At 27.9% G+C, this 12,892-nt stretch overlaps 1 protein-coding gene and 1 pseudogene across 1 annotated transcript; one reads left to right on the top strand and one right to left on the bottom strand.

The window, feature by feature from the left end:
• Positions 1-3,147: 3,147 nt before the first annotated feature.
• LOC124824128 (protein MIZU-KUSSEI 1-like) lies at positions 3,148-4,166 on the bottom strand (annotated as a pseudogene).
• Positions 4,167-9,377: 5,211 nt separating this feature from the next.
• On the top strand, positions 9,378-11,418 carry LOC124824147 (small ribosomal subunit protein uS11). Its single transcript, XM_047296526.2, has 6 exons — positions 9,378-9,537; positions 9,671-9,790; positions 9,871-9,916; positions 10,428-10,513; positions 10,786-10,915; positions 11,122-11,418. The coding sequence occupies exons 1-6, from the start codon at positions 9,535-9,537 to the stop codon at positions 11,187-11,189; spliced, it is 453 nt and encodes a 150-aa protein (XP_047152482.1). The 5' UTR covers positions 9,378-9,534; the 3' UTR covers positions 11,190-11,418.
• The last annotated feature ends 1,474 nt before the right edge of the window (positions 11,419-12,892 follow it).

Here is a 12,892-nt window from a genome sequence, read left to right on the forward strand (position 1 = left end):
TTTAATCAATTATGTCCCATCCTATGGTGTGTGAAAGTGCTAGAGACTATATTATCGAGAGGCTAAACTTTGTTATTAAAATTCTATGTGAAAGAATTTTAGTTTAAACAAAGTTTTTAATGATTTTCATATCCCTTATGGGTGGTGTATGATTTACAGCATACACTTGATGAAATCACTTATATGGGTGTCGACTGGGTCCGCTTGCATGAGATCTTGGCATGATCTCTAGAGCACTCATGAATACCGGACACGCGCATGACCTAATTAGCGCAACACAACGATAACAGCAAGGATTGTGGGGGTGTATTGTGATTGATAAACCTCTAACACACATCAAGTGTCTTTGGTTCATATAGCTTGTTATACCAGCTCTGATGCATTACATCATATGAGACCCAGAGTAAAAGTTTCTTATCTTTCTTTTAGTGTTTGAACTATTTGAGTCAAAAGCTTTCTTTAAATTTTTTTTGCAATATGTGGGGGATTGTTGTAATGTATCAACGGTCAAATTATTTATTGCTTTTATTGTTTTTATTAATTTTATTCTTTCCTAACTCTATAAACAGAGAGCTCTTCTCTCATTCCAAAACACACCAAAAGCAGTCTTCTCTCATTCTTCTTTTCCTCTTCTAAAATTATTCTGGATTTATTATACTCTTTTTTAGAGATCATTGCTAGTTCTGAGATCCTCAGAGATATTCTGGGAAGTTCCTGTTGTATTCTGGGGGACTTGCGCAATACACCACGGATAAGTCCTTAAGAATAATGAATCTACACGCCTTAGGAAATATTGTTCGTGATTATATCATTTTTATACAAAAATAATTATCTATATTCATATATAAAAGATACTTTATCATATTTATTTTCTAATTTTACCTTTTAAAAAATTTAAAATTAAAATAATTATATTTATCAATTTTATCATTTTAAGTGACTATTTCTTTTTAACCTTTTTTTCGATTTGATTGTTTTTTAAATTTAACCATTTTTAATTAAAAATATTATCCACAAAATAAATATAAATTATTTACACAAAAATTATAAAAATATTTATATTTAATTTTATAATTATAACAATAAAATTAATAGTAATTTTATTATTTTTTATTATATAAAAAAAATTAACCGACGACATACGCATAACAGTATGTTTTCACTAGTGTATATGTAATAAATAATAAAAGTAAGAATGAATAGAATAAGAATATGGTTATATTTATTATAAGGGTAACTCAAATGAATTATAATTATCTTTGATCTCAGCTTAATCTTTCTTTTAATAAAAGTATATATAATGTTTCAGAAAATATTTTTGAAAGTGACTCATGACACTATGAGTGGACAGGATTTTGAGTTGAGTGAATGTAACACGTGTCACTTCCCGAATGGAAAGAAAATCGGAGGGTCAAAAGGAAAAAACAAGCTACTGTTTCCTATACCTCATCAAATTTCTCATCCATCCCATCAAGAAGTTTTCAGAAAAAAAAAAAAAGTTGTTCATTGTGTTTCAGAACATAATTTTCAAAAGTGATAGAGTGCTGAAAGAAATCTGATGGGGTGCAGGATGTAATAGCCAGAAATATATGCGAGTGAAAGTTTTAAGAAAATTGGGCTGTTGGTCCTATAGAAAATGCTCCAAAAAGAAGAATAGGGAAGTGTCAATATTAAAATTGTAATTTGGGTTGTTAAAAAAAGTAATTGGACCTATATAAACAAAAACAACGTGTGAGAAAAAGGAAATTGAATGTTTGGATGAAAAATATAGATTGGGTTATCTTTTTAATTCTTTCTCTTTTCTTTTGTGTTTATTTCTTCTTCATCATTTCTAAAAAATAATTTTATACTCTTTATTTATTTTTTATTTTTTAATTCATTTTTTAATCTGAAAACTTTTAATTAATACTTTTTTGAAGAAAGTTTTCATTTCACCCTTTATTATTTACCACATATTTTTTAATTTTTTAAAAGTAAATTTATTTATTCGAAGAAAATTAAATGGTAATCAAATGTGAATTAGATATTTTGACTTGTAATTTTGATTATTTTAAAAATTTTAGAAAATCACAAATACAACCGTTATATACAAAATTAACATGGGAGGATGATTTCAAAATAAATTTAGGATGAGGAAGTAATGTTATTTTAAAGATTGTATAGATAATTACAAGTAGACATGAGAAAATAAAATATTATGAGATTAGAAATATTTAAAAAAATACTCTATCACTAAGAATTATACATAAAAGCTCATAGTACATATATTCAAGGTGAGATAGACGACTAACAAAAATTGAACAATGACTAGTTGGTTGATTTTTAATGCCATTTTATATGTTTTTCCTTGTAATCAAATTTTGAGTTTTTTTTTCATTACAGATGGATTAAAATAAATTTTATTTTTATGAACATTAATTACACATGTAATAAATAATGTATAATTGTTTTAGTCACAACGTTGTATAAGCAAATCACTTCTCTGACTAGGGTGCACTTACTATTTTGTGAATTTTATATGAAAATGTTAGAGGTTGAAATGTTGATAGCTAAGCTAAAAAAAATACAACGAAGTTTCACAAGTGAATGAATATACAAAATAAAACACCTAAACATTTACTCATACAAATAGTTATTTGACTATATTTCCTTAATTTTTATCTCTCCAAAATTTTTTTTGAAAAAGAATGATATACTTTAAATATGAACAATCATTCATATAAATTATGCTGCAAGTACCTTCGTTACAGTTGTTGAGATTTTTTCACAAAAAAAATACACTTAAAAAAAACAAGACATGAGTAAATCATATAAAAGAGACCTCACATTCAACCATGAGTAAATCATAAAAAAAAACCATGGATTAAATATGTTTTTCGTCCCTTAAATATCACATGATTTTGGTTTTAGTCCCTACTCGAAACTTTGATGGTTTTTAGTCCTCATAGTTTTGAAACTCTTACTATTAGTCCTTAAAATTGGACGACGTTAACTTTTAGTAGATGTGACAAACGGCGAGGCCACGTTTTATGCCAGCTGTCCTCTTCACTCTCTGTCATGTTGGTTGTTTAAGTTTTGAAATGAGATTAAGTATGTTAAGTGTGCATTTGGTTCAAGCGCACTTTGTCATCTGTTATAAATGAGATTTTAAAAAGTTGGGTTCTTCTTCGTCAATGCAGTTGGGGGCAAAGAAAACTGAGGAGGTAGATCTGAAGGTTGGAGTTCGTCTTCGAGGAGGTAAGTTGATACGTTTTGTTTTTTTCTGGACCCAACAATTCTCTCAAACCTAGCCCTCATGTACATCACCTCCCCATCACCTCCATCGCTATTATTACTCACTGGCAGAACACCTGCACCCATTGAAATTGGCTCCACGGCCTTCAGGATTTCCCAGTCTTTTGCTCCACATTCTCTTCTGGTGGCAAAGCCACACTTTTTTCCGTTGCAGTAGGTCCTCCACACGGACTCCTGAAGCAACCTCAAACTCTTCTTCTCTAACTCTTTGTCCTTGTCGCATTCCAGCGCGATTCGGACCAGCCCAAAAGCCATTTCCCGAACCAAACCGGTTATGGGTGTTGCAAGCTCGTTGAGGAAAGCGGGTTGGGAACTTGGGTCCTTCTGGAAGGCGAAGTGGACATGGTCGCAATGGTAGTCGAAGAGGGTGCCGACCACTCGAGAACCGAGGCCAAAGGGAAGGTTGGAGCGGTTCTTGCCGAACACGGTGAGGACGAAGCGAAGCCTTGAGATTTCCACGGCCTGAAACTTTCTTCTTTGGGAAGTGGTAGTAGGGCCTGGGAGTGGAAGACCCTTGTCATCTTGTTCTTGTTCGTCTTTTTCCTTTGTGTTTGCGTCTTCCTCTATGATTTTGGACATTGTTTCAGAGGAGGGGACTTTGATGTCTTTATTTCCAACCTTGTTGGTCTAATGGAAATGCCTCTTGGAGGATGAGTCTTGAGGTTAATGGGTTGAGGTTGTATCCATGATTGGGGTCTTAATATGAGAAGGAAGAACAAGCTTTAAAGGAAGGTCAGATAGTAGAGAGAGGGAGGGAGACAGAGAGAGTATGAATCTGGTTTCTTCTTTTTACTGTTGGGGATAGATATGTTGGGCTTTTAGGTTTATTTAATTGTTTCTTTGTTATTCTAGCCATCTCCCCCTTTCATATAGTGAGTGCAAGAGAATCCTGACAAAAGAAACATAACTAGTCCCACCAGCTGATATAGGAAATCGGAAAGAAACTGGGATGGAGTGCGCTTCAAATAGAAAAGAAAGGAATCTAAGGAGACAATGTGTTTGTTATTTCACTTTCTTGTGGGGTAGCGAATGAAGAGATATCAAAACAAAACGTATCAGCTTAGACGAACTCCAACCTTCAGATCTACCTCCTCAGCTTTCTTTGCCCCAACTGCATTGACGAAGAAGAACCCAACTTCTTAAAATCTCATTTATAATAGATGACGAACCAAATGCACACTTAACATACTTAATCTCATTTCAAAACTTAAACAACCAACGTGGCAGAGAGTGAAGAGGGCAGCGAACCTAAAATGTAGCATCGCCGTTTGCCACATCTACTAAAAGTTAACACCGTTCAATTTTTAAGGACTAATAGTAAGAGTTTCAAATCTATAAGGACTAAAAACCATCAAAGTTTCGAGTAAGGACTAAAATCAAAATTGTGTGATACTTAAGGGACGAAAAACATATTTAACCCAAAAAAACATTATATTTAACCCAAATTCTACAGCTGTTTTGTGTGAATATTTGTTTTAATAGGTTACTAAACTCAACTTATATTTTTTTTCTATTTAATATGAAACTTTATTTTTTACAACTGTTGTGTGTGAATACTAAACCTTTCTTTCTATTTAATATGAAACTTTATTTAAATGATCAAATATTAAATTTTGTTATTAAATAAAACCTGTTCAGGTATAAATTTTGTTATAAAAATAACTAACGACTTCAATTTTAATATTTTTTAAATTAGAATTTTATTGTCAAATTTGAATTTAAAATATGTAATAAAAAAAAGTGATTTTGAAACACAGACTATAAAAATTCTCATGAATAACTTTCGCATATAAAATTTTCTTTACATATTTTTAAGAGATAATGAGAGTTGAGATGTAAGACAGAAACAAGTTTTTAAAAAAGTTCAAAAGATTTTATGGATTTTAACCATATGATAATATGTTATAACAATAATAATATTTAACAATGATCTAATAAAATTATAATGCTAATATAATAATAATAAAAATTAAAACTAAATAATAAAATATTAAAAATAATACTTAATTTTAAATTACAGCACAATTATATGAACTTTAAATGATATTTTTAAAAATAAATTCAATAACAGACATAAGTTTATTATTAAAAAATTATAAATTTTTTAGACTTTTAAAATTAAAAAATAACTAACAATTCAATTTGAAATTTTTTCTAAAATTAAAATTCATATTGACATCAATATAAAAAAGTTGAAATTCAAAATATATGATAACAAATTTTGAATTTAAAATTTGAAATCTCAACGACCTGTCAAAATAAACAAAGTTTTATTTGAAATTCAAAATAAAAAAAACTTAAAAATGAATTATTTTTAATTCACTTTTAATAACTTGAACAACTTTCCGATTTTCTCAAAAGATTTGATCATTCTTAATAATATAATAACATGTTGATATAATAATATAATACATAATATTACTAATATAATAATAATTAAATTTAAAAGATGGTATAAAATAGTAAATAAATAATTGAATAATAACTTCATTGATAATTTAAAAGTAAACTAAATAAAAAATTAGAAATAATACTCCATTTAAAATCGTAACATATTTATGTTAAATTTTGGTAATAACATAGTATATTATTAAAAAGTGAAAATTATAAATTTTTTGAACTTTTATAAGATATAAAAATAAGTAAGAATTTTAAATTCAAACTTTTTTTAATTTAAGATTCAGAAATTTCAAATTTAAACATATGATAATAAAGTTTAAATTTGAAATTCAGAACTAAAAAAAAAAACTATAAAAATATGGTATCGAAGTTCAAATTTGAAATTGAAAATAAAGAAAATGTAAAGATTTGAAGCATTTTTTCATCTTTTAACTATTTATGACTTTTTACAAAAATTTACATTTAGGATGGGAACATGTGAAAGGTAAAGAGTTATAAAAATTTAAAGGTTCTTAACAATATAATAAAATATTATAATACATAATAATATTTAATAACATAGTAATAAATAACATAATAATACTAATATAAATATAAAATTAAAATATAATATAAAACCATAAATAAATAATTAAAATGAAATTTTAATAAACTAAATAATAAAATATGCAAAACAATATTTCATTTGAAATTACAAATCAAATTTAACAAATGATTTTAATAACATGGAGACAAATATATTATTAAAAGTGTAAATTATAAATTCTTTAAATATCAAGAATATAAAAATAATTAACAATTTTAATTTTAATTTTTTTCTAAACTTAAAATTAAAATGGTTAAATTTGAAATTCAAAATATATGATAATAAAATTTGAATTTAAAATTTAAAATCACAACTGTAAAAATTTGATAACAAATTTCAATTTGAAATTCAAAAATAAAAGAAACTGTTAAACACCCCCAAAATAAAATTGTACATTTATTTTACAAACATCTCTCGAGCGTTTATGCTGCTGAAAATACATTATACGCTTTCAAACATCACGAAAAATACTTATTTTTTTTCTTTTGAAACTATTCTTCATTTCTTTGTCGTCTCCTACTTCACTTATATAGGTTGAGACGTCGTTCCTCATTTGCTCTCGTATAACATGTACGTTATACTATATCGCAAAAATAAGATTTTCCAACATAAACAAGTACACAATGCAAAATTCCAAGAGAGACATAACACTATTATTATATGTAATATATTCACTATAAATTCTTGTAGGATGCAATTATTATACTAGACTTTATTATCCGAATATAATGTTGATGGAAGTCTCGGGTGGTTATGCACTTGTGGTGACCTCTACTCTTCTCACAACACAATCATGGCCAAATACAATCTAACATATCACCCACAACACAATCATGGCCAAATACAATCTAACATATCACTCACAAGGTTAGTCCGTTAACATCTATGACCATAAAAGAACACAAAATAGGATTTCCTACCACTCTCACCACATATTTGAGATAATTATTAGGATAACCACCAACAACAGGACCCTCAACATCAACATATACACTAATACCATACCATTATAAAATAAATCATAATTTTCCAATGCATAATTTCATATCCAACATCATAAAATACATTCGTCACAAAAATCATACAAAATGAATATATCACAAAACAAATTAACAATATCATCGAAGAAGAATCAAATGTTTGACGAATCAAACTCACCATAAAACGTCAGTACATATGACTAGTCACAACTTACTAGATCAGACCAAAGGCTGCTCTATGATCATGGATGTACCAACTCCGGTTTTTAAGATTCCTCTATTTGAGATAGCCGGTTAGACATATTCTTATCCTTCCAGAAAGACGCAATAGAAAAAGAAAAACAATAAATGTTCGGTTAAACATCTTCTCACCCTTCCAGAAAGATGCAATAGAAAAATATACACTAACTCATAGACATACACAATAATTCAATACATGAATAGTAATTAAATAATTAACATAAAAACCTAGGAAAGTTAGCTCCCTTACCTCTATTCCAGACTTAATCTCCAGTTAAGAAATTGTTCCCCAAAAACTTCTAGAATTTCCCCCTTTGCAACTATAATTTCCTCGAACTCTCTCTTATCTCAAAATTTCTAAATTTTTGGTGCAATTTCAGCCTTCCCCCTTGCTTGCTATTTATAGACTAAAATTTGACACTATTTAATTTTTTGTAATAAAAATTATATTTTGACTTCCATCACCACCAAAAATGTCTTCATCCTCATTCCACTCCTGAAAGGTACTTTGTCTCTTTGCAATCATTTTAATTTTTTTTTATAATTTTTTTTTTACAAAACCTTCTAAAATAAAATTTTCAAAATTTTGAATTTCTTCTTCTAAAATTACTATAATCTTTTATCCTAAATTTTTAATTTTTCTTATCATAATTTTCTTATCTATTATAATTTTTACTTTTAAAATTATTAGTGCTAACAAAAAAAAATTGATATTATTTATTAAAATAAATAAATTTTTATGGACTTCACAGACGGTAGCAAAATGGAACATTTTTAATAAATCCTTTTAATTCCCTTCAACGCATTTAAAATGGGATTCTTAACCATATAAAAATATATTATAACACGTAGTAATATTTAAAATAATATAATAATACTATGATGATGAATAATACGATATAATAATAGTAAATTAACAATGTAATAACAGTAATAAAAAAACAAAAAACGATATAAAATAATAAATAAATAATTAAATAATAAGATAAATTAAGAGCAAATCAAATATTAAAAAGTATATGTTTTCTATTTATTTAATGTAATTATATTTTTAACTAAAGTTAATTATTAAATTATTTATATTATTTACAATTTGTTATTTTAAGACAAATATATAAATAAAAATTTGAAATATAACTTTATATTAAAACATACTATACCATTAGATGAGTTCAATCAGTTTATCACAGATCTAATATTTGTATTTTTTCATAATCTATTATTTTATTTTGGCATGGTTTATTCCGTTTTAAATTACTTACTATTTACATTTATTTTTAGACTACTATAGTCTTTACATTTTTACAGAATTATTTTTTATACTTTTCTGCATGGTCTCTCATTTATAATATTATATGATCTACTCTTCTGTATATATATATATATATATATATATATATATATATATAATGTTTAACCAATAATTTTTTATTATTCATAATAGTGTGACATTTACGTTTGTGTCCATTTTTATTATTCATCAAATGTATTTGCACCTAAACAATGTTTTATTTAAAATTAAAGTTAGATTCTTAATTTTTATTAACTAAATCTTAATATATTGTTTAAAATAGTTATATACAATATATTTTATTAAAAAAATATATAATAAATTAAATACATTTTTATCATATAAATAATTAAAATATTATTATTTAAAATATAAAACTTATATTAAATTACAATTATAAATGTAATTACTTGTATAATTTTTAAAATATATTATAGGTAGATAATAATATAATTTTATAGGTAGATATTAAAATGTAATTACTTGTATTTATTATGATTTTAATAATCAACAAATTAAAATGTTAGAAAACCTTGGATGGACACAGCTCCAAAAACTAGTTTAGAAAACAAAAATGTACAAGGGTAATATTGTAAATTGAACTACTCTCACCCAGCAAAAACCTAATTTTTTCATATATAAATCGAAACAAAGGGTGACTCCTCCGTTTACCTTGCAGCACCGAGAACTTTAGACGGCAGGTTCATCTTAACTCCGAATCTCTACACTGCGTTGCAACAATCATGGTTCGTACATAGTTTAATCAATGTCATAAATCCTAGATTTTCTGATTTTCTGACAGTGTGGTGTAAATCTCATGAATCAATCTCGTAAATCTTAGATTTTCTGAGTAGGGTTTTTGTTGTTGTTATTGTGCAGTCGAGGAGAAAGGTTAGAGAGCCAAAAGAAGAAAATGTGACTCTGGGTCCAGCCGTTAGAGACGGTGAGCATGTCTTTGGCGTCGCTCGCATCTTTGCCTCCTTCAATGACACCTTCATTGTAAGTATTTGCGTTTCTTTATATTTTGTGGTTTCGATTTCCAATTGCTTAAGTTTGATTTTTGATTTTTATGGTTGCAGCATGTCACTGATTTGTCTGGAAGGGAAACACTTGTCCGTATCACTGGTATGATTGCTTTTATTCACATTATAGGAATCAGTTCACTGTATGCAATTGTTTCATAGCCAATTTTTTTGCTATTATGTGGCTGCTACTGTTTTCCCCGTTTTTATTTATCAGATTTTTTTGATGTTATAATATTGATAATGAAATTGCCCATATCCAATTTCCGCGGATGTTATTAGGTTAGATTGTTAATACACGTGCTTTTATGATCCTTATCTGGCACTTAAATATTTCCATGTCTTGTGATGGAGGGAGCTTTGTGATTTGACCTGCACAGTTTTTACGAGTCTGTCTGGCTTTATCTGGAATAGTTTTTAGTTTTTTTTTTATTGTTCACAGTGCTTGCTGAAATTTATTTTTATGTGACCAAGCTATAATTCTTTGGCATTAGAAAATTTCCGGTTGAGTGTTTTCTTTTTTAGTAGATATAAGAAAACAACTGTTCTTTACGTATTTTATGACTTTGCTTTCTCATGTGCTTTACTTGTATGTCTTTGCTTTTTAATTTCAGGTGGGATGAAGGTTAAAGCTGATAGAGATGAATCATCTCCCTATGCTGCTATGCTTGCAGCACAGGATGTTGCTGCCAGATGCAAGGTCAGTGGGATTCACATTAGTACAGTCATTTTTTCTCTTCTGACCATGTTACCTATTGTGATTGTCATGTCGCTCTTATGTATTTGTAGAGTTCCTATTTGATCACCCTGTTTGCTAATCCAATATCATTGGTCAATTGTTTTGACTTGCTTTTTCTCCTTTCTCTGATTTTAATCTGTTCATGCTCTGTGAATCTATAGTGAGTAGGATTCCATTTTTTGTTTCTTTGAAGCTGCCTAACTTAATGTATTGTTTCAAATTATTTTGACCAGGAGTTGGGCATAACTGCTCTTCATATCAGGCTCCGCGCCACTGGTGGAAACAAGACAAAGACACCTGGTCCTGGCGCTCAATCAGCTCTTAGAGCCCTTGCTCGTTCAGGAATGAAAATTGGTCGCATAGGTATTTGCCTTTTTCAGAGAAAACCACAAGTTCAATTTGATTGTCTGGTTGTCCTTTTTCAATTGTTGTTTATGTCAATAGTATGTAGCCAACTGGGTTTTTGCATTAGTTTATTGATTTTATTTTCAGGTTTTCTTTTCTGATTGATTTCATTTGATATTGTATGCTAAATGTTAATTGTTATTTTTTTTTATTCTATTTTCCAGAGGATGTGACTCCCATTCCTTCTGACAGCACGCGTAGAAAGAGTGGAAGGAGAGGTAGAAGGCTTTAAGCTTCTACTATATGATTGGAGTTTATATCAATGTCAAGTAGAATTGTGCCATTTCGAAATTTTGGTTTAGTTTAAGATCAAACTTTTATTTTATTTCTTCAGGTTTCTCGAACATAATTGAAGTTTACATAAAGACATTATTGTTAAAGTCTTTTGAAAGTTCTGAATGTTGTTGTGCCTTAGAAAGCTGCTAATTATCTGCTTGATAAAGTATTACTTTTTTTGTTTATTGTTTTTTTAGATAGTTATCCCTCCCGACGATTATCTACCCTTAACTCTGCGAATAAGAATGGTTGGAAATTGGATTATTATTCATTAATTGAATCAGGATGTATTGCTTTGTGAGGTTTTCAATCTACAAGCTCTTGCTCGTTTGATGATGAAAATTGACCTTTAAGGTAGGGATGTGTAAAATTAATGAATTAATTGTTGGGCTTTAATATATTTAATCGTGATGGTTGAGTAATTCAAACAATTCTGTTTGAGAGTTTAGTTTTAATTTTTTTAACTGCATTATGTTGTATATTTTTTTGACATAATTTTGTTAACAATCTCAACAATCCCAAAAAAGCTAGTAATAAATTCAATATCCATTATCTGCAAAACTTCGAAATACTTATTCAATATTTGAAATTGTATACTCTTAACACTAGCAATAATCTGCAGTTTTCTATCCATTAAATTCCAAATATCCTTCGAATTTGCAAATAATCTCTAAGATTAGACGATAAATAAAAGGATAATATTTTGGATTTGTTAGTCTTTGAATTTATTTTACCTCAGATTCTATCTTGTGCATTAGTCTCAGAAGTTGGTGGCTATTGAATTCTGGATTAAAAATTACTCTTTTTTTAACAGTAAAAACACAAACATGGTCGGATAGTTTTTATAACCATTAACAAGAGAAATGACAACTTACACAAAATTTGAATAAATGGCCATTTTTCTACGAAAGGAGGAGAACTGATGAAAAGGTTTGTAGCAAATTAAGAGTCCGCTACATAACCTGGAACCAAAATATTAACAATTGAATTTTGTTTTTGTTTTCCTGTAATGTTATCGTCTTCAAAATATAAATTATTTTTTTAATGTATCAACTTTAATGTATTTTTAATGTTCAGTAAAGGACAACATTTCAATAACTGAAAAATAAATATTACTTTATTTCCTTAACCGATGCAAAAAAATGATTGAATATTAAATTTTGGTAAATGGATTATGTTTTTTTGTTCCATGTTTACCTTGCAAATAATCTATTGCTGTATCGGTATATTGTCTGTTTTGTGTTCTCAATTGCGAAATTGTTTCTTGTATCGGTTTGCCTATTATGCATTCTAATTGAAACAATTAGATACATTAGCAATAGTAACTTGATTTTAGACTTTTGCTTTTTTTCTATCCACTCTTTTAACCATGCAATAAAATGAAAATTCTCATTGACTAATTCTTGATCTTAAACAAGGGGAATAGATTGTTTGGTTTACTAAGAAAATTCTCAAACTAATTTTCACCATCTTAATTTTTATTTTCTCTTTTTGGAGGTGTAAGTTAGTTTCGTAAAATATTGAAAAAAAACTAAATGATTTAATCAATGGTTATTTGATTTTTTACGTATGAAGTACAAAATTAATTTAAAAGTTTAAATGAAATATATCATAATAATTATATTATAACATCATAGATTAGTGGTCTCATCCCTAATC

The sequence above is a fragment of the Vigna umbellata genome, chromosome 5 (genome assembly GCF_029865625.1).
Source record: "Vigna umbellata cultivar VRB3 chromosome 5, Vumbellata_1.0, whole genome shotgun sequence".
Lineage (NCBI taxonomy): Eukaryota > Viridiplantae > Streptophyta > Magnoliopsida > Fabales > Fabaceae > Vigna > Vigna umbellata.